General features: G+C 49.7%; 10 protein-coding genes across 10 annotated transcripts; 5 read left to right on the top strand and 5 right to left on the bottom strand.

The window, feature by feature from the left end:
- Nucleotides 1-107: 107 nt before the first annotated feature.
- Nucleotides 108-3864, bottom strand: BDV38DRAFT_287137 (uncharacterized protein; the record flags this gene model as incomplete). The annotated part of the gene is made up of 6 exons (XM_032060805.1): nt 108-232; nt 304-309; nt 373-469; nt 1499-1720; nt 1797-3322; nt 3387-3864. 6 exons carry the CDS (start codon nt 3862-3864, stop codon nt 108-110), a joined length of 2454 nt encoding a protein of 817 aa, XP_031909106.1.
- An 888-nt stretch (nt 3865-4752) lies between these two features.
- Nucleotides 4753-8230, top strand: BDV38DRAFT_259475 (putative C6 transcription factor (Leu3)). The gene is made up of 6 exons (XM_032055823.1): nt 4753-5300; nt 5376-5845; nt 5898-6335; nt 6399-6664; nt 6715-7248; nt 7305-8230. The coding sequence occupies exons 1-6, from the start codon at nt 5103-5105 to the stop codon at nt 7610-7612; spliced, it is 2214 nt and encodes a 737-aa protein (XP_031909105.1). The 5' UTR covers nt 4753-5102; the 3' UTR covers nt 7613-8230.
- Nucleotides 8220-9830, top strand: BDV38DRAFT_274601 (beta-lactamase/transpeptidase-like protein; the record flags this gene model as incomplete). Its single annotated transcript, XM_032057873.1, has 2 exons — nt 8220-8342; nt 8445-9830. The coding sequence occupies 2 exons, from the start codon at nt 8220-8222 to the stop codon at nt 9828-9830; spliced, it is 1509 nt and encodes a 502-aa protein (XP_031909104.1).
- Nucleotides 9831-10096: 266 nt separating this feature from the next.
- Nucleotides 10097-11776, bottom strand: BDV38DRAFT_287134 (peptidase M24, structural domain-containing protein; the record flags this gene model as incomplete). The annotated part of the gene is made up of 6 exons (XM_032060804.1): nt 10097-10153; nt 10208-10294; nt 10346-10510; nt 10565-10828; nt 10882-11672; nt 11737-11776. The coding sequence occupies 6 exons, from the start codon at nt 11774-11776 to the stop codon at nt 10097-10099; spliced, it is 1404 nt and encodes a 467-aa protein (XP_031909103.1).
- Nucleotides 11777-11885: 109 nt separating this feature from the next.
- Nucleotides 11886-12725, top strand: BDV38DRAFT_194983 (uncharacterized protein). The gene has a single exon (XM_032052328.1). The coding sequence runs from the start codon at nt 12065-12067 to the stop codon at nt 12506-12508; it is 444 nt and encodes a 147-aa protein (XP_031909102.1). The 5' UTR covers nt 11886-12064; the 3' UTR covers nt 12509-12725.
- Nucleotides 12725-15852, bottom strand: BDV38DRAFT_194929 (uncharacterized protein). Its single transcript, XM_032052327.1, has one exon. The coding sequence runs from the start codon at nt 15600-15602 to the stop codon at nt 12942-12944; it is 2661 nt and encodes an 886-aa protein (XP_031909101.1). The 5' UTR covers nt 15603-15852; the 3' UTR covers nt 12725-12941.
- A 91-nt stretch (nt 15853-15943) lies between these two features.
- BDV38DRAFT_259468 (uncharacterized protein) lies at nt 15944-16503 on the top strand. The gene has a single exon (XM_032055822.1). It carries the CDS (start codon nt 16254-16256, stop codon nt 16428-16430), a length of 177 nt encoding a protein of 58 aa, XP_031909100.1. The 5' UTR covers nt 15944-16253; the 3' UTR covers nt 16431-16503.
- Nucleotides 16504-16869: 366 nt separating this feature from the next.
- Nucleotides 16870-18147, bottom strand: BDV38DRAFT_259467 (uncharacterized protein). The gene has a single exon (XM_032055821.1). It carries the CDS (start codon nt 17488-17490, stop codon nt 17188-17190), a length of 303 nt encoding a protein of 100 aa, XP_031909099.1. The 5' UTR covers nt 17491-18147; the 3' UTR covers nt 16870-17187.
- Nucleotides 18118-20821, top strand: BDV38DRAFT_194794 (serine/threonine-protein kinase). The gene is made up of 3 exons (XM_032052326.1): nt 18118-18937; nt 19231-19502; nt 19559-20821. The coding sequence occupies exons 1-3, from the start codon at nt 18494-18496 to the stop codon at nt 20721-20723; spliced, it is 1881 nt and encodes a 626-aa protein (XP_031909098.1). The 5' UTR covers nt 18118-18493; the 3' UTR covers nt 20724-20821.
- An 834-nt stretch (nt 20822-21655) lies between these two features.
- Nucleotides 21656-24108, bottom strand: BDV38DRAFT_194721 (putative sugar transporter). Its single transcript, XM_032052325.1, has 7 exons — nt 23697-24108; nt 23470-23569; nt 23398-23410; nt 23122-23339; nt 22916-23065; nt 22429-22862; nt 21656-22340 (listed from the first exon to the last, which is right to left on the bottom strand). Exons 1-7 carry the CDS (start codon nt 23968-23970, stop codon nt 21775-21777), a joined length of 1755 nt encoding a protein of 584 aa, XP_031909097.1. The 5' UTR covers nt 23971-24108; the 3' UTR covers nt 21656-21774.
- Nucleotides 24109-24816: the final 708 nt, after the last annotated feature.

The following is a 24816-nucleotide window of genomic DNA, read 5'->3' as shown; positions in this document are numbered from 1 at the left end:
CTTCGGACGACTTATCTTGTTCGTCTGACCATTACTACCGTAGTGGCTCTATGCACAAATAGTAGGATGGGACATCCAAACGTAACGCCTGATTAATGTCGACACTTTCAAGCGTTGTTGTTCTCTCCTTTGCCCAGAGCCTTGTCCAAGGTCGCCTTGGCGCTGTCGGCAGCAGAGGCAGCCTGTTCTTTGCCCTTGTTCAAGGCGTCGTTTGCAGTCTCGCCTGGCTTCTCTTCTCAAGAATGAGCATCATATAGTGGAATAGAGCAGAATCAGAGCTTAAGTTTCAAAACTGCTACTTACCGTAGACTGTAGATCCGTTAGCTAAATTTCCTATATACACCTAGAAGGTGTTTTTAGAATTGTACATACACTTATTGATTTGATCTTTGGCGGATTCTGTGGTGTCATTGAAACCCTTCTTGAGCTTATCCATGTCCATTGTGCTTTTCTGGTAGTAATTGCGGTTCTGTCAGTTTAGTATCATCAGAACTCCATGTATGGCTAGGTGAGTCCCATACCGATTAGAGCAATATATATCCTCGAGAACAAAGGAGAACGGGAGATACGTATGTATGTATATAGATAAACAAGAATATAGAAGAGCCTTTTAACTCAGGTACCCGAAGTTTTATATATCCAAGGGACCAGGAGATCAGACCAGACCAAAGCAACCAGTATAACTTAATGGTTACGTATATAACCTCCTTAATGCAACCCTGCGGCCTCGTAACCGTGGAATGGCATACTCGTCCCTCAGGTTGCAGTTCCAGTTGCTTTCCGAATGCTGCAATAGCTGCAATCTACGATCTTGGCAACCATTGCCGGACGGTGTTATTGGCCATGTATGCGTGGATGGATAAAATAGTGTTACAGGTGTACAGAGTATTGATGATACGTGTTATTCTATTGCTTACTATGTACCAATCTCCTGGTGATCTCATCATATTTTGGAATTTGTCCTGAGAATTGATCTCTGTACATTAGTATCTGTGTCTTTGTTCCCGAGTCAGGTTTAGCGCCGCCGTGATTGGGTTTGGCGGCCCGTGCCTTTTAGTCTGTACTACTTTCCCTTAATCGGGCACCAAGTAAAGTTCATCGATGTATCGGAGAATTTCTTATCATCCGTACATGCTCAGGTTGTACTGTATGAAGGCAAAGATCGACTTGGCGTGTTGTTTTGGAGAGATGATGCTTCCGTCTTCGGCGGAGTTTTGCAGACTTGTTGGTGATGGGACTATTCCGGTTCATTAGTTATGCCTTTCTTTTCTTTGATCTGAGATGTTTTTGTTCCGGAGAGGTAGAGCATCTTGGTTGTCTGATTCGGATGTTATACTTGGGTTTGGATAGTTATGAAATTAGGAGCCTCTTTCCCCAGTAGTCATTGTTGAAAATCGTATTAATTCATGGTATCGAGTATATAAATTCACAAGTAACCAATTCCAAACACGCTATAGATACATAACCATAATTTGAAGCAAGTATACAAGCTTATAACCTCTTCAGCAACCACCTCCACCACAGCCTCCACCACCACCACCTCCTCCTCCACAGCCCCCGCCTCCGCCTCCACCACTGCTACTCCCGCCGCAACCTGCGCTACCACCTCCTGATCCACATCCACCCGCTCCTCCGCCCCCTCCCCCACCAGCACATCCACCAGCGCATCCCCCTCCCATTCCACCGCAGCCGCCTGCCGCAACAGCGCCTCCACAGGTCCCTGCAGCACAGTTGCCAGGGGCCCCGGTGACGAAGCTCATACAACCTGGATTTGAAGCATATGCATTGGAGTGCACGCAGGGGTCACCCATGTACGGGGCATAGTATGGCACATATACCGGATAACCATATGCCATGGCATAAAGGCTGGCATCTGAAGCACGGTCCCGTTCCTTGTTGCCTTGCTTGCTGTCTCGCTTCTCTGCACGACGGCGTGCCCTTTGGTAGTTGCTTTGAAGCTTTAGATACTTCACGTATCGAGGATCGAAGCCGGCACGTGTCTTCTTTGTTTCCGCTGGGACAGCACTGTGCGCGGAGATATGGGGGTTCTTGTCCGGATCCGAAGATATATCTGGCCGATTGTGGAGATTGGCGGCTGCTTCGCGAGCCCGGGAGGTTGACTGGGAGACAAAGATGCCGTCGCTGAGATCCGGAGCTCGAATAGCCTCACAGTACCAGCAAGTGCACTCGCTGTAGATATCACCTTTGGTGAGTTTCTTGTACATTTTGCTAGTCCACTCGAATGCATCCGACAGTTTGGTTTCTTCGACTTTGTCGTCATGATCAATGAAATTCGGAACCCTGGTGTGTTGCCGTGTTGTAAAGATGGAGTAGTCAAAATATCTTGAAGGCGTCAGTTGATGCGTATGCCAGGCGAGATCGACATCCAGAGTTGGGACAGCCATGTTGCGTGGGTTTTGTGCTATGATTTGGAAGAACACTTCATATTTTCTAATCAAGCGGTCCATGGTTGCCTTCACGGTAGGCGAGTGGAGCCAATCAATGTTGTCCATTTTTTGAACAAAAGTCCCTTGTCGAATGACAGCACCAACCAGGTCTAGAGCAAACGGAGTATGATTATCCCAGTAGCGAGCCATCATCCGACGGAACGCCACCTTCTCTTCTGGATATAATGAGGAAATGCCTGAATCTGGGTTGACCCTCCGCATGATGTCCCGACTCTTGATCTTGGACTGTAGAATGTCGCGCAATGCCGCCATTGTCCTGCAGCTATTGTCCGTTGGGTCGGTCTGAGAAAGAATAATGGTACCTATCGCCTTGATTAAACGATTAGGGAATATGGACTGCCTCTTCTTTCGACTCGAGACCGTGACGGCTTTTGGCACACCCTTAACATCATAAAACGTTCCAGGCATCGGCACATCCGAAGCCCAAAAAGCCCTAACATCTTTCCGAAACTTCTCGATCTTTAGTCGCTCGTGTGTGATTTGAAAGTTACAGCCTGGACATGTCTTTTGGAAATTTTGATCTGCGAAGCCACGGCAGTAGTCAAATGCTTCATCGAGTGGGACGGATATCTGCGCTTCGGTCCAGGGCACGGACAGCTCGTGCTTACAGCTAGGACAAGTGAGGGGCTTCTTCGATGAACATTTCAGATTGTCCCAGGGCAAACCAGTTTTCTGCTGAAAGCGGGCTACCGCTGCCTGTCCAGCGCGGTATTCCATGGTTTGATCGTCGAGACAGGAGTTGATGACTTCCCAAGGGAAACCAGCCGCCCAAAAGCCCATGGCACCCCTCCGAATGCAATCTTCAAGAAAGACCCTAGGGTTCAGCATATGTGCGTGCCACACCATTAGAATATCTGATAGAGAAGTCTGTCAGCAGCTTGTGGTAGTTGGTAACGACCGGTTCAAGGCTTGGCTCACCTAGAGGGGGCATTGTCTTTGAAGACCAGTTGTACGGCTGGGCCTGCTCGGTAATCGAGTCATAACTGTCGTCCTCTAGGTCATGGAGCTTGGGGCATCGTTCAGGGGATTGAATGCACTTCTGCCACCAAGTCGTGTAGCGGTCGACCGCCCTGGCTGTGTACACAGCCCATCGCTTTTCTTTGACACGAGCACATGCCTCATCTATGCTATCTCCAAAAACAGCTGGGTCAGGATCATTGATGTTAAATAAATGGTTGATACTTGTTATGTTGTCGCGTAGATCGGCGAGTGCTGCTAAAAACTTGAGATGAGCAATACATTGGTCTTGGGTGACCGTCGAACAAACAGGGGGCCCAGCCGTTTGGAACAAGTCCAGCGGTGGTATTACTAGGGGAGGCTCGTCAATCTGACCGTACGCGGGAGGTTCAACCTCCACGACGTCTTCCGTGATCTTTTCGAAAGGAGACGATTTCATCTTGTTCAAACGACTGAAAGTTCATATGCATGAGATATCGGTATTCGGTCAGCATGGAATGAATTATGCTGGTTTATATGTAATGAATACCCTTAGATTTAAGACCTTGTGATGTCAGAAGATGGCTTGGTGATGCCGGGCAAACGATACAATGGGGGCAATGATCCATGGGCGAGCGAATCAAAGACTAAGAATATCATTGTGGAGGGTTGTGACGAACACATCTGCATCTGTGGAGAGGCATTGTTTCTAGAAAGTCGGGCAACCCACTAGTGTTGCATTGCAGTAGCAACCAACAAGCTTTTCTGTCCATCACCAGCATGGAGGGCGATCATTGGGATACGTCCTGGCGGCAGTGCAAGGCTCAATGCCTATCATGGGGCAATGAGCCACACAGCCTCGGGAATACGATGAGTAGTTAATTTTAGGGGGGTGATCCCTAGCAAACTCGGTAACATTTGACGATACGAAGCGGTTCCAAGTGTCGGCTAACTTTCGATCTCTCTGTTCTAGCGGACATCGAGATGTGTGAGAAGATTCCAAGCGATATGGAATGGGAGATCTACAATGCAACGAGGCGGAGAAATGCGGCTCGTATACTCTTTCACATGAAGTGCATTTGCCAAGTCACTTAGACTAGTATGACAGGTACTAGACAGGGAAACACATAAACATCGTCAAGTAGTATTCCGAACTAGAGAGAGAGAGAGAGAGAGAGAGTTAATCTTAGAGCGTAGTACTAAGAGAAGGGGTCCTGCTAATCTCCATCTCATGAAGCCTTCCCGTTATCATCACGTGTGACGGGGGAGCCACGTGAGAGCGAGATCGGACAGCTTCTCAATCGCTTCCCCCCCCACTCACTGTTGTTACTCATCCATCGCTGAGGGGATTTGATCATCCAGTCGACCGAGTTGGAAGAGACGGTAGTTTGAAAATAGTCCATATTATTTTGTGTGATATCTATACCCTGTATTCATTAGCTTATTGTTCTATTATTATTTTGTTCCCTCCTCCCTCCTTCCCCCCACCCGGCTCTTGAGTTTGTGTGGAAAATTACGTGGTGATTAACCACGCCAATCTTTTTTTTTTCTGCCGTCCGAGCTTTATCGGTCGACTCACCCGCAACCAGCCTGGCGTCACTCGGAGCACTGCCCAGCGGAATCGGAGGCGGGAGCCTGCAGGGGGGAATTCTGGAGCCAAGTGCAGGGAATAATGCTCCTGCTGCCACCAGTCCCGTAATGGGAGGTGTCAGCCATCCATCTGCTTCGGCTACTGGCGGGCCCGATGGCGTGGGACCGGCCAGGAAGCGCACTGTCGCCATGGCGGGGTTAGACAGTTCTCCTGGCAGTGTGGATGACGTGGAAGAGAACGAGCTTCGTGAGGAGAAGAAAAGGCAGCCTGTGAAGCGTGCCTGCAACGAATGTCGTCAGCAGAAGGTGAGCACCTGAACCACCCAAGTCTATCCTTATTGCCCTCCCGGGCTAGACTAATCCCATACTTCGTTACGGCAGTTGCGCTGCGATGTAGTTCAAGACCCATGGATGGACTGCTCCCGTTGTCGTCGCTTGAAACTTGACTGTAAAATCGAATCCAACTTTAAGAGAATTGGGAAGCGCAGTCGCAATGCGGAGATGGAAAGAGAGATCATCGAGCTGAGGAAGCAGATTGCCAACGTCCAGGCGAATGCTGTCACGTCCATGCCCCAACAACAACACCAACAACAACAACCACCGTCCATACAATCTGCCCAACACACTCCCAAACAGGAACCCTCTAGCCATGTCAGTCCGGCTGGCGTTTATCACACACCCTCTGGCATGTCTTCCGATCAGTACATGGGCTCTCACGAAGCAGTCGCATCGCTTTTGGACCTCCGTTCGGGCTTCGATAGTTCCAACTATATGAGAAATGGGAGCCACCACTTCAAGCGGTTAGAAGATGTTGTTGTCGTGCCGGAGAGGGTGACAGAATTGTTTGATCTGTAAGTCTCGACCTAGATATGGTGCCTTGGGGACAGGTCCTAAAGCTGCTAGGTACTTTACGTTCTATCATCCGTTTCTTCCATTCCTTGAACGAGGACAATCACCCGATGAATATTATAACGCATCACCCTTACTGTTCTGGACTATCATTAGCGTTGGGGCACGGCGTTATCAGCCCGATACGCACCTTTTGAACTCTCTGGCAGGCCCCGTTTCGCGTCTGGTATGGAGTACGTTGGCAGACATTCCACAAAGCTATCATGTCGTGAAAGCTCTTTGCTTGCTTTGTACATGGCCATTCCCTACAAGCAGTACCTCTACCGACCCCACCTTTATGCTCTGTGGAATGATGATGCAGGTGGCCATGCAGCTCGGTCTGCACCGCCCGTCATATGCTCAAGATTTCAGTAAATTCAGGGTGGAGCTTATCGAAGAAGAGCTGAAAGATAAAGTGAGGACGTGGGCGATCTGCAATATCGTTGCCCAACGGTATGTCTTCACTCAATGATTTAAACTTCTGGGATCATCTTTATTCTGACAGGCGTTATCTAGGGTTGCGACCGGGTACGGGCAGCCACCGTCCACTTGGTATGACTGGACATTGTCGAGCGAGTCACTGGATCCAAACTACAAGCTGCCTGAAGGTATCCGTGCGCGCCTTCAGATCGAAAAATTCTGTGACAAGGTCACCAGAGCACTCTATACCAACCACCGGGACCCTGTTGGGCTCTGTAATGACCAGGAACGATCGACGATGATCTCCTTTTTTTCTCGGGATTTCGATGAACTCGAGTCGCAGCTGAAGGCTCAGAATGATTGTGAGCTTTACCCATGGAGACATGATTGCGAAACATACTAATGTGCCCAGGCATTACCGATCTTTACCTTCGCGCTGCCAACCTGCACTTACATTTGTCGGTCTTCTTCGATGACACTACTGAGAAGGACTACCGTGACCGTCTTCTTTCTTTGTATGTTGCAACCAGGACATTTCTGGAGGCTGCTATGAACCTAGAGACGGAGGTTGGTCCGGTACTCTCGTACACGCCGTATTACATCTATCAGATGATGGTAGCAGCAGGCTGTACGCTGCTGAAGCTCGGCACGAGCTTTTTTGCCTCTCACATAAATATGGATTATACCAAGACTCTTTTCAACCGGACCATTTGGGCTATCCGGGGAGTATCAGTGTCAAGTAATGACCTCCCGGAGCGGCTGGCCGAAGTTCTAGCCCAGATGTGGAGGCTGCAGAGTACACCAAGCCCCAAACCGACCACCGAAAGTTCGGAGATGGACGATTCCTTGATGCTGAAAGTCCGGTGCCGCATGAGTATGTCGCTCCTTTTTGACTCGGTGTGGCGATGGCGAGAAGACGCTCGGACGAAAGGTCGGAATCTCGAAGGTTTGTTTATCCAAGCGAAGACGCGTTGTGTGGCTAGGGACTAATCAGAAATGCAGCCTATCTCAAGAACCCGACCAACCCAGATTCTAACGCTGAATCTTCTGCAGCATCATCCGTTGGAGCTGCACATACTTCTAGCTCGACTCCTGGTATTGGTGGTGATCCTAGCCTGGCACCTGCTCCCATTCTTCCGCAAGTCACGTTGGGCGTTCAGTCTGGTAGCAGCGTCCCGGGTCTACCAAGCGGCCTTATGGAGCCCAACTACGAAGTTTTTGACCCATTAAATTGGCTGCTGGATGGTTTGGTCGACTTGCCATACTCATATTCTACGATGTCAGGGATGGAGGCTCAAGGTATCGCATAGCCTTGACCGACAATGTTTTGATTTGCTACTATGTTACGATTACTGGCGTTTTACCGGCTGATTTACTACATATCCTGCGTGTATTTGTATATATATACCCGAGGAGTCTGGTCGAACTGTTTGAATAATGCATTGCTGCTCTTCGAGACCACAGACATGGACGATTTTCAGACGATCACCATTGACGAAGAAATGATTATTATTAAGATTCCCGTTACATGCAAGATCAAGATACGTATAGGACGTCCATGGTAGGACAAGTCCAGGCTATGGATCTTAAGCCGCTGAACTAATTAACAGTGTACCTCTAATAGCTAATATTCACCTCCTATTAAGTTGAAACCAAGCTTAAGCACCTCCCGTCAAGAGCTCACTAGCAGGTCTTAAGTGAGGCTTAGCCATGGGACTAAGTAAAAGCACTAATGCTTAGCGGAGGGTCTGGAATCCAACATGGACAATACGAGAATCCTTCCTTTGCTTTTAATATCGTATCACTAGTGCTTATTCCTCAGGAGGTTAAAGAACATCGTAATTTATAAGGAATGTACATACCCTGGGACACCAGATCAACCTTTCTTCTCTCTGAAATCCAATTGACACAACAAGCATGCAACGCGGCACATCTCCTTTTACCCCCGAATTCGATGATCTCGTCCACACCCTTCTAGCCACATGGCACGTTCCAGGCACATCGATCGCCATCATCGATGGACCGGATACATTCACCAAGGTATATATACACCCCTTCACCACTATATACACCAACCCACCTAACCAAGGCAATCAACCGAATAAATAAATAAATAAATAAATAAATAAATAAAAAAACCAGGGCTACGGCATATCCAAATATCCCAACACACCCGCCACCCCACAAACCCTCTACTACACAGCCAGCACCACCAAATCCTTCACAGCAGCAGCCCTATCCCTCCTCATTGACGACAAGTCTCAACCCCTAACCTGGACAACACCGCTTTCAAGCATAATCCGCTCCGACTTCGTCCTTCCAGACGCCTACGCCACCGAACATATCACCCTGGAAGACGCCCTCTCCCACCGAACAGGCCTCCCAGAACACTCATACCATTTCCGGCCCGACAACTCATCCACCCCCAAAGACGAGGTAAGAAGGCTCCGCCATCTACCCATGACCGCCGCGATCCGGACGAAATACATGTACAACAGTTTCATGTACACGGCTGTGTCGCACGCGATTGAAACCCTCACCGGGCGTGACTTGGGGGTCTTCCTCCGAGAAAGAATCTGGGGTCCACTACACATGGACGCTACGTATTGGACGCTCCGGGATGCGGTGGATAGTAGGCCGGATGAGTTAGCTGGGGCGTATGTCTGGGATACCTCTTCTTCTTCTTCTGGGTTCGTCGGGATAGACCACCCCGAGTATACAGAGTTATCGGGGGCCGGGTGTATGATCAGCAGTGTAGAGGATTATGCGAAGTGGGTTCGGTGCATGATGGATCAGAGCAGGCCATTGAGCAGGGACGGACATGCCGCGCTGGTGGAGCCGCGGGTAGTGACGATGACCGGGGCGACGAATCCGTTCCCCGGGCCGCATCTGTATGCGCTGGGGTGGCGGGTGGATTCCTATCGGGGGGAGAAGGTTGTGTGGCATACGGGGAGTATTGGGGGGTTTGGGTCGGTGATGATGTTTCTCCCTGGGCGGGACTGGGGACTGGTTATGATGGGGAATTCGACGGTGACGAGTAATCAGATGCAGCAGGTTTTGTATATGGATTTGTTAGATGGGTTGTTGGGGACGCCGGTTGGGGAACGGGTGGATTGGGGAGCGGTTATTAGGGAGAAGCAGGAGAGGCGGAGGGAGGAGTTGGCGTGTGTGAGGCATCGCCTGTATCCGCGTTTGCCTTGTCCGGTTTTGAGGCCGGCGTTGGAGGTTACGGAGTATGCGGGGGGTTATTGGCATCCCGGATATGGGGCTATGGATTTGAGCCTGGATGTGGAGGGGAAGGGGCTCGTTGCTGATCGGCGGAGTCAGGAGTTTAGCATGATGATTGCGTTGGAGCATGTTAGTGGGGAGTTTTGGTTGGCGAGGTTGCAGGAGAAGTATAAAGATCCTCGTGATCATGAGGTTGTTCGTGCTGAGTTCAGACTTGGTCCGGAGGGAGTGAGAGAAGTTGGTATCGATCTGGAGCCGACGATGGATGGGGAGTTGATCTGGTTTCGCAGGGTGAATTGATTCTCTATGGTCGTTATACTTACTAATGTCTGATTCTTAATCAAACTATTTTTATTTTGAGAAAAAGAGCAGAACGTAAGTCATCTTGAGCATTGTAAGTAATAGATGTCCTCCTTAAGCTATCTAATCAGCATAACGCGCCATGTTGGATGGCCGGGAAACTGGATTGTAAATGAGTGTCAAGCATGGGCCATGTTGGATGGCGTCAAGCATAATGATTCCAAGGGAGCAGTTCCCTATACCACTAATGCTGCACGCAAAAGAGGTCAATAGTCACTTCCACGGCTGATCACCTCCTTGCATGACTCTCGCAACAATATCGTCTGCAAAACAGGGTTAGCTCTGGTTTCCTCGTAGCAGTATCAGAGCATACTCACATGTTCAAACTGTGCCGAGTATGATCCCTTCACATCCATCAGAGGCGCGTATTGCTCCACAATCCCATTGTTTACAAGACTGTTCATCTGTTCCAGAATGAGCACACTTTCCGGTTGACAGGATGATCAATTACTTACACCAGCTAGATAGCGCTCAACTCCAAGCCGTTCGAGGTAGCGGCGACAGAAGACAATCGAGCCGAAATTATCGTTGATCGTCTTATACAGAGATCTGGCCGAGGCGAGAGGGGACGCCACCCTCTTCGGTGCGTTCGGGTCTTTTCCATACCCGTAGACGCCGAACTAGCCTGTCTGTGAGCACCTGAACTCATATCAAGCAAGCAAGGGGAAACGTACGCCTTCCACTGTAGAGCCACGACCCGTCGAGCCAAATGTTTCGATGGCAAAGATCTCCCCCTCTTCCATCTTCGTTTGGCAGGAATTTTTCACAAATGGAATTGACTTCCCACCGTGAATCTGATAACGGTTGATATTATGCCCACTAATATCGCGTACCGGCTTCACAGGGAACACCTTGCCGCCGATTTCAACCTCATAGCTTTCCATCGCCTCTTGGATGGCAGCACTGACATCGCTGATACGAACATCGACTCCAGCATTCTGAACATCGTTAGCTGCGCCCTAACCTCCAAGACACCAGAACTCTTTCCTACCTTGATACCGGTGTTCGTAGCATCCTTAACGGCGGCAAGTAGATTGTCATAGGTTGGGTCAAATGACATTGTGAACGCACTGTCAACAATCCAACCATTTATATGGACACCAAAGTCCACCTTCATCACATCGCTTGCTTGCAAGACGATATCTTTTTGGCCCGGATTAGGCGTGTAATGCGCAACGCAATCGTTCAAAGCGAGTCCAGTGGGAAATCCCATTCCCGACTGGAGACACTGCCCAGTCTCGAGGCCAGCATTGTCCAGTAGCGCTCTCACGCCATCCTCAATGCCCACGGCAATCTCCGTGAGAGTTTGGCCAGGTCGAACGGTCTCCTGAGTCCAGTGTCGGACCTGACGATGTATCTCTGCTGCCTTGCGATAATCATTGAGGACACTGTCATCCTGAAGATGATTCCGAGACAGGTATCGGACTTCCTCGGCCGTCGTGCGAGCTGTACCCTCGACGACGGGTCCATATTCGTGGATCTCGCCGACTGGGAACTGGCCCGTGGGGAAAAGGTCATCCAATGGGACCCGTGGCGGCGAGGACTGCTGTAATGCCGAGGTTTTCTTCTTGGGCTTTCTTCGTTTCTTTTTCTTCCCGGTCGTTTCCGACGAAGGCTGTTGTTGGGTTAATGAGGTGGCGGCAACGGCGCCATCCTTATCGTCTCCATCGGCGCCGTCATCCCCATCGCCATCCCCCAAACTGCCGTCGCCGTCCCGGGACAGATGAGCGCCTCGCGGCTCTCCGCCAGCAGAATTGGGACTGGTTGAGTTGGACGGGTCATCTGCAAGGAATCAATAAGTACGACTCTTACTAACATAATGGAATGGGGGTTGAATTCATCCTACCGCGTCTCTGGCCCTCGCCTTCATATGTTTTGGAGCCCATCCCGACATGAAGAATCGGATCTTGACAAACACCCGAGAGTGATTATAGTTGATGGAGAGGTGGCATGGGGGGTTTGCAGTTTCAATTTTCAGTTGTAGCTGACCTTCGCACTAGTTCCTGTTTGGGTATAGCGCTTTATCTGCCTAGTTTGAGTAGTTAATATGCAGATAACCATTCATTAATTAATTACTCTGTACTCTGTACTTACTCCCTGTTTATCACCGGGTGAAACAATCCACTTGTACAATAGTATATACCTACTAGTATCACATTGACGTAATATAGAGAATGACATTCCAAACAACACGACCGTCTCCCACACTTCTAATCCCCTCCAAACGGCCTCTTGCCGTCCCCAAGAACCCCACCCTCTCTCTCACGACCGCTACATACCCGCCGATCCATATTCGTTCAACATCAACGTCGACGTCTACATCGGCAGTGTCCGAATCTAAATCCAAATCCAAATCTACCTCAACGGATCACCATGTGGAGCTAACGTCTCGGTCCACCACTGTCGAGTATGATTTCTCGTCCGGTCCGCAGCCATTCTTGGATCCGGCCTTGTGGGAGAATGTGAAGGCGGTGGATCGGCTGCGGAGGGAGGGTGACGGACTCGGGGAGGGAGATGTCTCCGTTAAAGAAAAGGAGGAGGAATTGAGGAGGAAGAAGGAGAGGGAGGCGGAGTACGGAGGGATGGCTGTTCGGGGCAGGATGGGGCGGTGGAAGTGATTCATTCCGTTTCTTTCGTCACACTGGACATCTCCTTGTCCCTTCATGTTTCTTTTTACTACATAGATCTGGAAGATTCAGAAACATGGGTCAATATATATGTTATGATTGTGCATTTGTTATCTTGTATTTCTCGTCATGGGGGGGCAAATTTATAATCTCATCAAAGTAGGCGTATGATACAGAGAACACACATAATGCGAAATGTCACAGCGCCCGAGCAATCATCGTGCTGGATCTCGTGTTCCGTGGGTCCATCATTCGTGACTCGTCAAGCATCAATATAGTTGCAACAGAAAGATGAACATATTAAAGAAAAGAGCATATAAAGAACAAGAAAAGAAACATGGATCGTTGAGGCATGATTTGTCATTCGTCATATCGGTCGTGTCATGCTGGTCATTCTCGAGCATCATCGGTCATGCCACACAAGTTACTGCACCATACTCCGCGTCTGCGTGCTGGAATCCACGAGGACAGCTTCACCAATGCTCTGCTTCAGTGCCTCGCGTCGGGCCTCTCGCTTGCCCTCGGCACGCTGCTGCCAACTGCGTCTCAAACGCTTACGGAAGCTGCGCACAGAACCAAACCGAAGCCGCAATCGCCACCATGAGAGGGAGCGATACCGTCGCTGGTGAAGAGAAGTTTGCGAATACAACGCCTCCGGCATGAATACGCGACTGCCCACGAGACTGTCCCGGGCCTGGCGACGGGAAGCCGCCTCATCGAAAGACCGTTTTGTGTCAATGCTGCGAGGAGAAATGGGAGGCCCTTGAAACACAACCCGCTGTTGTGGCATCCCCAAGGAGTTGCTAATGATTTGGTCCGCCTCTAACGTGGGAGGACGAAAGTTTTGTTCTCGAGGAGACTGGTCTTCGGATTCCGATGTATCTTCCCAAAACCGACGAGGCCTCCAGAAAGGGTGGAGTTTGCCGTCAATATCTTTCCCTGCCATGCGGTTTTTCGCCGATGTCACCGAGAATGATCGGGCAATGGAATTAAAGGAATCAGAACGAGGCCGGAGCTTCCAAGGGCGTCGAATCGACCCGAATCGGCGAGGGGGCTGCTCACCCGTTTCCCCATGTCCTGTGCCCCGTTCGGGCTCGCGATCTGCCTCATTCACCGGGGTGGGCGGGCTGACCTTACACACTGGAGGATTCGGCGGCTGGCGCGGGTTCTGCAGCGGGGAGTCTACCTCCCCCTGTCCTGGGCTTTGAGGGAATTCCGGCTTTGCCGGACTGCCTTGGTATTCCACTCGAATTGCTAGCCCTTGAGCGCCAGGCCGCTGCTGTGGGTCGACCAGTAGGAGAGATTCATTGTTGTGTGGGAAAAATGGCACCAGGGTAGCTTCACTAATCTCAACTAGCCCTGGCGATGACGACGGGATTGACCCTACCGTGAAAGCCCCTGACGGCGAGCGTAAATGGGCCATGTCCTCTACCCCGATAAGAATGGACTGTGTCTTCAACACATCGGCCCGGTCACGTACTAGCGGTGCCTTCTTGGGCTCAGGCATCGGTGGCTCAGGCTGCCAGGTTTGCTTTTCGGTCTCCACCGCCGTCGGCTGATTCCGCGAACTCACTGATGTGAGGGACGTGGCTCGTGAGTTATTCTGGCTGGTCGGCGCGGATAACGACGAGCTGCGTGGAGGGATGATGGGCCGACCAAGGCTGCGACCCCTGCAGTCTGTGTCCTGATGGGTGGGCGCACTGGAATTCGACAGAGTGCGCCTCTTTTGGGGCGGGCGATCAACTGACTCCGGTCTGCTCCCCGATCTCGTCCGTGTTCGGCGGCTCGATGGCTGAGAGCTGGCATTCGACGGCTTTCTGCTGGTCGAGGCCGAGGATTTCAAAGATGAATGCCGCTCCGGGATCACCACAACCGGAACAACCTCCACATGCTGCCGAGGGCCACCCTGGGTTGAGTCCTCAGAGATGGACATCTCCGACGCGATACTTCTGCGATCATTCTCAGAAATACGGGCAGCCTTGTGAACCAAGCGGTGCTGCGAATCTGGATTCGAGACCAGGGATCCACGCTCTGACCTCGTGATGGGAGAGCTGGTCGAACGCAGCGAAACCCTCTTCTCTGTATGACGAAGGGAGGGTATATACGGCTCGGGTGTGTCAACAATCATTACTTCTATTGTGGACGATGTGGACACGCCCGAAAATCGGCGAGTATCATCGTGGTTGTAGGAATCCGTCCGGCCCTCCGGAGAGCTCCAGTCGATCTTTTCAGAATACTGCTCTGGATATGGACTGGCCCCGGTGTCCTGAGCATCTCGAACTCGAACGCGTACATTCCTCTCGCGCGTTCGTGGGACATCCAAGTCGTGCGCGCTTGTGTTATACGTATCCTGAGGCTGTTCCGGTACGTTTGCGGTGGGGGGAGTATCGGAGGAATGGTTCCTTGAGCGCCTACGCCTCTGACGTGACGCAGCAAATCTGTCGGTGTTCTCCGTTGCCCATTCTCCGTTGATACCTTCGTACCGGGATGGCTTTAATAACATGGCATCGGAGTGGTCAACGGCAGATGTGGCGTCGTCTAGCCTGGCATCTTTGGGTTCTGATTGAACACTCTTTTGTAGTGACCTCTGCCTGGTCGACTGACGCGACGACGGGGACGATCGGTGAGGGGTCTCGGCCTCACCGTCGGAGATCATTTCGCATGCTGTTTGGAAAGACTCGGCACGAGACGAACAAGAAGCCTGGCGAAATTGACCGCCAATTCCAGGTCGATAGGTCGTGGCAGGAAGTCGAGGCGGCGTCGTTTCTGGCGTTGGGGGGTGCGATGGTCTTGAAGGTGTCACCGTTCCAGACATGGAGTGCGGCGAGGTGAGCTTTTGCATTTCCAGCGCTTTTGGAGTTGGAGATTCATCTAGAGGAACACCAGGGGGTGTTAAAGGAAGAGCGGGCACCGATGCGTGAGCACCGCCATTTGAAGTGTCAACGATGGGGTCAGATGGAGACGCGTGGATGACATGTACACTTGGATCGCCATTTGGCCTTCGGGGAAGTGACTTGTGGGCCCTGAATAGCGGCCGGCCCAAATGCTCTAGTGAGGCGGGAGACGTGCCAGCAATGCCGGGCATGTTGACCGAAGAGCCCAACTGCACCGTAAGCCCAAAATCACAACGTTGTTGGTCACCCGGTTTTATTGGCAAAACTCGAATAATATTACCAAACTATGGGGCCGCTGAGGAGTAATATCATGATACCAAGACTGTTTCGAATAAGATTGGTCCAGGAGGGTTAATGCTGGCGTCGCATAGCGAAAGCAAGGCGATCTGATCGGTAGGGTCGAGTTTCGACACTACGATCCGACCGAAGGCAATAAAATGAGAAAATAGAATAAAATAGAATAAAATGAAATAAAATAAATAAAAAAGAAAGAAATATATATATAGTTGACCACAGGTGTGTGATTTCAGCCTTTTTTTTTTTTTTTTTCTTAAGATTAATAGTCAGAATGCAATCTTAAAAATCAGAAGTATAAGAAAACGAATAATAATAAGAATCAAGCAAGGGCAGCGTAAGGGTACCGGTCGGGAAGCGCGTCTCAATGGAAACCAAAATATATGGGAGATCCACTCTCAACAGTCAATAGTCCAGAGGCTGAAAGACTCCGAAAATAGAGTACCCAACTTTAAAACCAAATGTGAAGAGGCAGGGCGCGACACGCAGGGAGTGAGTTGACCGCGTTGGTACCAAAGAGATGATGACTCGAGTGCGACAGCGAGGCGATGAAAGGGACATTCCACGTTGCGGATCCGATGTGCAAGTGGATTGTTTCGGGTGGACCAGAGCCAGATGAGAATGATCCACAGATAGATTATGAACCTGTCGTGATCATGACCCGTGTCCGGTGTAAAAAATATCCTAAAATCGATATCGTAGAGTTGTCGTTCACACACACATGAGGACACGATACATGAAGAGGCGGGGAGGGGAAAGGAAGAAGTTGAAATGCTGACGAGGGGTAGTGGACTTGCAGAGCCAAAGTCCTAATCAAAATTTAATTCCTTCGTTAATTCGGTTTTTCAACCCCTGCAGCAAAAGGTTCTTTTTAGTCCCAAACACTTTCATTCGCCCATATTGTACGACGGTCCGTAGAGTCGCACTGAATAAATACATGCTGAGGTACTACTAGTGATTCCATATACTATACTGCTACGACTACGATCTTTTTGTCCCACTCAATGTCATTGGCTGTACATTTTTATTCCGATTGATTTTCAATTGATTCTCCTCTATTTTATTCTACGTTAGTATGAACCGGACCTTCAACAGCATGTCATAGATAATGCTAATCAAGCTTATCATTTCTGATTCTCTCGGGAGTGGCGTCTCGTGCCCATGGTTGCCGAGAGCATATTAAACCCCCCATTTAAGTCCAAAAAAGTTGTTGCTCAGTCAAGGAACCGGTCGCGGGAGGACTTTTGGTTCCCTTTACAGCAGGAGATTTGGATCCCAGACAAGGTTGGAAAGGTATGAAACAGATCCTGTCTACTCATTTAGGGTGTATGGATCGCCTGGCGTAAGGCACACCCGCAGGCTTTCCATATAGTATCCTCTGTGCTGTGTGTATGTATGTATAATTGAGATGATCATACGGAGTAGAGGAAGCATCGTACGGCTATATGCTACATGCCAGAGCGCTATTCATATTAACCTTTTTTAACTATTTTCTTTTTCATGTTTTTCGTTCTCATTTCTTCTGTCGCCATCTTTACAGAGTTCGAGTCGAAACCCCAATACTATGACGAAAGAGGATCTGGGAGGAAGAAAACCGGGGTGTGCGTATGATATCAGTTTACTGGTACGGTACCTGTTCAATATGGATGAGGAAGGTGACGGACGGGTATGGTACCGTATGGGACCAAGTTTAACCCATCTATTGGCATTTATGATGTTACGTTCATGAAAGCGAACCACAAGACAATGAGAGGAAAAGAGAGAGAACACAACACAAGAGACCATAGTTGGTTGTTAGAGGCTGAGTCATCGGATGACATAACCGCCTGCCCCAGATAGTCCATCTCCATTCGCGACGTCATCGTTGAACAGTCTCTTCATAATGACGAGAAAAGCGAACAATAAAAAATGGGGGAAAGAAAGCAATCGAACAGGAATTTCCGGTTTGGTTTCTCAATTGAATTATGATCAACCGTCGATGAGGTAGGTCGCGAAAAGGGACCTTCTTGGGGATCTCTGGCATCGATCGTCTCATCTGATCTCTTTTAAAAGAAGATACTCAACCTCAGCATCCGTCACTGTTTTCCCCACCATTCATTTCTGTCCTCTGATTCCTTCATTAATTCGCTTCCTTCCCCCGTCGTCGCATTTTAGAATTAAGTGCCCCGTTCCCTTGACTACTACAACATTGATTAGGGAATCCTCTACCTATTTATTATTCTTTTTTCTCTCTTCTACTTCCTCTCTGAAGCCTTTCCTCCAAAAAATAAAATAAAAAATAAAAACATTCTATTTTGATTTATATCACATTTTGGGGATAAACTCTGACCACTGGAAACGTTACCAGACGTTTGTTTGCCTTTCCTACTACTATTTTCCCCCACTGACGCCAGCCCAGACGCGGCGGGGTAGGAAAAGGAAGTGCAAAAAAAAAAAAAAAAAGTGGAAAAAGAGAAATTTTACAAATTTAATTAAAGAGAGGGAACAGAAAGAGGAAAGGTTAAAATTTCCTAGTTGAAGAGAAAGAAAATACGAACATCCTACTAATTTCCCCCCCCCCGGCCGAGAACTACCATCATCACCAACGTCATTAGACCCGATATTCTCTCATCATCATTATTATTTTTTTTTTGCCTCCCTTGTCCGATTTCCCATTCCTTTAACTTGTGTCCTCCTTCCCCCGACGCCCGCCTCTCCTCTTTTCACCCCCACTCCCTTACTTCTTTTACCCCCTTCCTTTTTCTTTTCTTTTCTATCTTTTTTGGAACTGAATTGATTACTCAGCATCATGAGTACCATTCAAAATTTGAAGAATTTCATACGTCATGGGAAACAAGCCCGCTTGGTAACTCCCCATGCCGAGCCAACCACCAATGTTTCTCCCATACATGCCGAGCATCAACGTCAACCCCAAGGCTCGTACCCTCCTGCCGCAGGCAACCTAGATGCCATTGACAGCAGGCTTGGGAACGGTCAAGCTCAAGCGCCTCAGAAGTCATCGGCGGACTCTCAGACGAGGCGAGCCCGTGATCAAGAGATCGAGCAGATTGTCGCGGAGGAGAGAAGCCAACGAAACAAAATGCCTAAGTACCCAGGACTGGAGCGCTGGATCTTGACGGACAAGATGGGCGACGGCGCCTTCAGTAACGTCTATCGCGCCAAAGATTCTACGGGGGAGCATAACGAAGTAGCGATTAAAGTCGTCCGCAAGTTTGAAATGAATAGCAATCAGGTAGGCTTATTTGGACTTAGCTTCTTCTTGTTCTCCCGATACCACTCCCCTCTTTCACAATCACCCTCATCTGCTCGGAGTTAATACTCGTTCTCTTCCTGTATGCTTAAACCAAACCATTTGCCGTCTCTCTTAGTCCGCCGCCCATCTACATCCCGAGGTCAAACATACCAAGGTTACGGAGGTGCGCAAATCTCTTAGCCACGCTAGACTGACCCGAAATCTTTCTCATTTCCTGTTACGTCTCGATTGCCCTTTGTGTTTTCTGTTTCTTACCGAGCAAGTTATATTAGGGTAGGTTTGCTGATTGCGATTCACAGCGCGCCAACATTTTGAAAGAAGTCCAAATTATGCGCCAAATAGACCATCCGAACATTGTCAAGCTGATCTCATTTTCTGAATCACGCCAATATTACTATATCATTCTGGAACTCTGTCCGGGCGGCGAACTGTTCCATCAGATCGTACGGTTAACCTACTTCAGCGAGGATCTAAGTCGGCATGTCATCACCCAGGTTGCAAAAGCAATTGAGTATCTGCACGAGACCTCCGGCGTTGTCCATCGGTATGATTCTTCGGATACCTTCAGACAACCTGATCGGTGGCTAACAGCGTCTCCAGTGATATTAAGCCGGAGAATCTTTTGTTCTATCCTATTCCCTTTGTTCCAAGCAAGAATCCCAAACCTCTTCAACCCGGTGATGAGGACAAAGTCGATGAAGGAGAGTTCATCCCCGGGAAGGGATCCGGCGGGATTGGTGTTATTAAGATTGCCGATTTCGGTCTCTCCAAAGTCATCTGGGATAGTCAAACTATGACTCCTTGTGGGACTGTTGGTTACACAGCCCCAGAAATTGTCAAGGACGAAAGATACTCGAAGAGTGTCGACATGTGGGCTTTGGGTTGTGTGCTTTACACTCTCCTCTGTGGTTTCCCGCCTTTCTACGACGAGAGCATCCAAGTCCTGACGGAGAAGGTGGCGCGCGGCCAGTACACTTTTCTGTCGCCGTGGTGGGACGACATCTCGAAGTCTGCGAAGGATTTAATCTCCCATCTCCTGACGGTAGATCCTGAACAGCGATACTCGATTAAAGAGTTCTTGGCCCATCCGTGGATACGTGGAAGCGACGAAGAAACCCAGGCGGCCACAGACGCTCCCCCCCTAACGACTCCTCTGCCCTCCGCCCGCCAACAGCCATTGGACGCCTTCGCGGCGGACCAGGCACCATATGCTCCAGCCAGCGCTCGACTGTTGGACCAGCCCTCCGCCGGCTTGGAACGCCCCATGGACTTCCGGTCGCCCGGGGCGATCAACTTGCGGGAGGTTTTCGATGTGGGCTACGCCGTCCATCGCCAAGAAGAAGAAAGTAAGCGGCTGAAGACGTCCCGCGGCCGCGGGGCCAATCCGACCACCGCATTCCAGTCGGCTCTGAATCCCCTCAACGAGGATTATGACGAGGATGGCCCGCAAGTCACATATCAGCCCATTCACCAGAATGAGTATGCGGCGCCGAAGGTCCACAAGGGCTCGCAACAGTCTCGAGAAGTGGCTGCAATGGAAGCCAAATTGCGATCCACAAATCTGGGGGCTCAGCCAAGCGCTGCCGCCCAAGCACGACAGGCATATCAGCCACGACAGCCGCAGCAGGGCTACGGCACACATAGTGCTAAGGTGGCAGCGGCAGCCAAGCAGAATATTGCTCGGTCATCGCGGCAACCTTTCGAACTCAGTCTGGATAACGCGACATTATTAGAGAGGAGGGGTAGGCGGCATCAGGTTGTCTGAAATCTTAATATCTCCTTCGAAATGAATTTTTACGACTAAGAACGATGGGCCATGAATTCTATTCCATGATCATTGGGTGGTAGGATCGCATTTGTCTCGGGTGTTATTCCCTTAAGGTTCTTTTTCTTCTTCCTTTTTCTTTCTGGATATTCAGGTTCGGGCAAGGCATTTTTTATGGGCTTTTATTGGGTTTCTCTACGGGGATATCTGCGTTATTTTTGATGTTCTGTTACTTGCGCCCTTTTCATTATTTTTTGTGGCATATGGAGAACGCGGGACATAGGGATTACTTGCATTTCGAAGAAGTCCGTCTGTTACATTGGCCTCGTTTCCGCGTAAACTCTCCTTGATGTTGTACAGTACAGAAGTAACAGAGACATGCATATCTAGATATTTATGTACTCAAAATGCTCTGACAATTCCTCCTCGCTCTGTCACCTGATCTTCAGCCCTAAGGCCGCAAACATGTGGAATACTTACTAGGAGCGTATCCCCCATTTGAGGCATTTAACATTCATAAGTCGTTTTCTTTGTTCTTTTACCGCTCAAGAATTTCCACCATAAATGAATAAACTGTACTTTTCATTGTCTATCTGAGAAAATGAGATACCCCACTTTTTTTTAGGGACAAAGGACCGGAAAAGTTGAGAAAACGAGAAGGAAAAAAGAAAGAAAAGAAATGGTATTTAATAAAATATATCCTTCTAGCTAGAAATGGCCATGCACAAGGGTATATGGGTATGAGTATATGTATATAACGGGCATATATGCTTTTAATTTTAGGAATGGACGGCAGGGAAGGAAAAGTAATCATTGATGTGTCGTGAACGTAACACCAATGCCAACATAAATCGAATCCAATGTATACATGAAAGTGAGTAAAAGGGTGTATATATATATATAGTCAGTCAGATGACATGTAGGGTTCTGTCCGAGAATAGGGGGAAGTAACAACTGGTATCATGCACATAACGTCACATAAACAGGGAAGTGATTTTTCTTATCCTACATCGACAAGGGAACATAAGGATGAGAGGAGAATAGAAACGGTCTAAAGAGTCTGCTTTCCTCTCGTTTCGATGGGGAAGAGACACATGGCGACGAAGGAAGCCAGCATGAGAGCGCCGGAGGCGTAGATGGGGGCGTTGGGGTTGGAGGAGCCGCTGTAGATGGCGACCAGGGGGGCGCAGAGGCCGGCGATACGGTTCAGACAGCTGGCGATACCGGTTCCGGTGCCGCGGTTGGGGGCAGGGAAGACCTCGGGAGTGTAGGCGTAGAGGACACCGTACATGATGTTTTGGAAGAAGGCTTCGAGAGAGGAGCAGAGGAGTTGGATGTTGGGGTCTGTGCTGGCGGTGAAGCAGAAGAGGAGGACGCCTGTGATCAGGGTGGAGATGATCATGGTGCCCTTGCGGCCGATGTATTTAATGTCGACGGTGAAGCAGGCTAGGATGGAGCCTGGGACGCCGACGATGGAGGTGATAGCATAGTTGCGGTAGACGATGTAGGTGGATTGTTCGGTAGCGCCGCCGGACTGTTTGAGGTATTGGGGCAGGAAGGCATTGAAGAGGGGGTAGCCCATTCCGATGGTGGCCCAGCAGAACCAGAGGAGGGCGGCTGTGGGGGTGCATGTTAGTTGCGTGCGGTGGGATCTCGAATAGAGAGGAAGGGAGGGGGGGGGAAGAGCTGGAGAAGGGAGACGTACTGTTAATACCAAGCTTCTTGGTGCCGAACAGAGGCTTGATACGATCCAGGGAAAACTTAGAAAGATATCTTCCGATGATCTCCTTGAAAGTAAGAGTCTGCTTTTCGACTTCTTCCGGATAGCCACCGATCTCGTTGAGGATCTCCTCGGTGAGCCAGGTTTGCTTTTTGTTCTTGTGGGCGATGCCGTGGACAGCATGCACAGCCTCGGCCTGGCGACCACGAGAGAGCAAGTACTTAGGGGACTCGTAGAGGTGGAAGAGGAAGAAACGGCAGAAGAACATCGCAAAGGTCAGAGCGCCCAAGGTGAGAACAAGGTATCTCCAGCCCATATTATCCTGCTTAGTGCAGCACTGGACACCATCGGCAACGTTGTTGCAGGACGGCAGGTCACTAGCGCAAGAGTAGGTTGGAATGTATGCCCATGCGAGCAGACTTCGTCGGCTGTTAGTCGGATTTATCAGGTATCCATATACGGTTGAGCATACCTGGAAATAAGTTGACCAATGGGCCACCAGACACTCAGCATGGTCAGGAGGTTGCCAGAGGCGAATGGCAGAAACTCCAAGAAGAGTGCGCCATCAACTGGAAGATTTCCACCAACACCGAGACCCAAACAGGCGAACAGGGCAGAGACACTGATTTATTCGTTAGCGGCCATTCGTCGTTAGGAGCAGGAAAAGAGAAGACATGCCCGACCCAGTTGGGACCACCCCCGGCGGCCAGACCGAACACACTGGTGATGAGGAGCGTCAGGTTGAAAGCAGGGCGACGTCCAATAACATCCGATGCAATACCCCAGAACGAAGCACCCAGGCAAAGACCCAAGAACAACGCGCAGGTGGTGAAACGGACACGACTTTCAGAGACACCAAACTCCGCGGACAGTTGAGTTAATGTTAGGGCAACACCCTACATAACCTTAGTACATGACCTGGGAACATCAATCAAGCATCTTCCGGTTTCTTACCTGTAACCAGAGACTAACCAAGGATTGTTAGCCACGAAATGAAATTATCAAGACAGGAAAATATCCGCTTACTTGTCTGCCAACCAACCACATCCACAGAGTGCAAACAGCTCCCATTGATAACGGCCCATGCCGATATCCTGAATGGCTCTGTTGATAACCTTTGCTTTGCCTATAAACAACGATCAGATCCGCATCTCCAGTAGGGTTATACGGGAAATTTGTCTTTGCTGCTTCTTTCTGTATATAGAGGGTGGGGGGCAAGTGTGTATTTCATGGGCAACAATCTAGGCACATACGGTCATATGCGGAGTCATGGCCGGAGGCAACAAGGTCTGTTTCGATTTCGGCGCGCAGGCTTTCAAGGGTCAAGTGGGCATTGTCAGAGAGTGAGGTGGCAACTCCATTCTCCTCGGAGGGAGCTTTGTCGCTTCTGGCGTCAGTCTTCTCGTCAGGACCAGAATCCTTCCTATGTAACGACGGGTTCGGGTGGGAATGCGCTGGGGCACTGCCGAGGGGCACGACCACTTCGGGGAAGTCGTGGTCGTGTTTCTTGAATGGGTTGAAAACCATGGTGCCGGTTCGTTTGCTGCTATGGACAGATGGGCTGGTGCGCTCTGGGAAGCTTCTCGATACCGGAGGGTGGGGATGGTCTACCGTCCAAGATCTGGGTTGTCAATTGGCAAGCTGTTCAAGGGAGGCTAAGTCTACTTTGGTCCGTTATAGTCGCAAAAGGCAATCTCTATCGGGCTTTTGATGATGCAGACCGGGGAAAGTACTGGCGCTCAAGGGCCGAGATGGTAAGGTGCAATGGCTGTTCAATTGGACTGGAAGCCGTTCAGGGTTTCATCAGTTGGGTGCTAGGGACCGTGATGGTGAGAAGAAAAGGCCGGGTTTGATTTTCTGTCCAAGGTTTTGGTCGAGTGTCCGTGTATACCTGAGGACAGCTGCTACTGAACGTGCGTCGAATAGCGGAAGAGGTGACAAGTATTCTGTCACGCTGATGATGATGATGGAAGAAGTTTGGTGTAGACAACAAGTGTCACTAAATGGTATATAGATCAGAAGGGAATTTGAGACAGAAAACTTTTGACGGTCCGTTTTGGCTTGATCTGATAATCTGGGGACAGAAATAGGGCGTATCTGTATTCCCTGGATGCAAAGATGATTTGGGAACAGGGAGAGGAAGCTGTGATAGCTATCGGCTTGGAGGATTGATTGGAAGTGTGGGGATGGAAGAGAGAGACAGAGAGATAAGTATGGAAAGAAGAGAGGTGAAGAAAGGCGACGAGGCAGAGAAGATGAGGAAACTTGGGGCCTATATAAGTATCCAATTCCTCCTACTAACCAGAGGAAATTAATTACAAAAAAACAAAAAACAAAAAGTGCAATATGGATAGAAATCGCGAAGGCCTTGTT

This window comes from Aspergillus pseudotamarii, assembly GCF_009193445.1.
Source record: "Aspergillus pseudotamarii strain CBS 117625 unplaced genomic scaffold BDV38scaffold_72, whole genome shotgun sequence".
Taxonomy (NCBI): domain Eukaryota; kingdom Fungi; phylum Ascomycota; class Eurotiomycetes; order Eurotiales; family Aspergillaceae; genus Aspergillus; species Aspergillus pseudotamarii.
The sequence above is the reverse complement of the archived record's forward strand: the minus strand, read 5'-3'. Positions and strand labels throughout refer to the sequence as shown.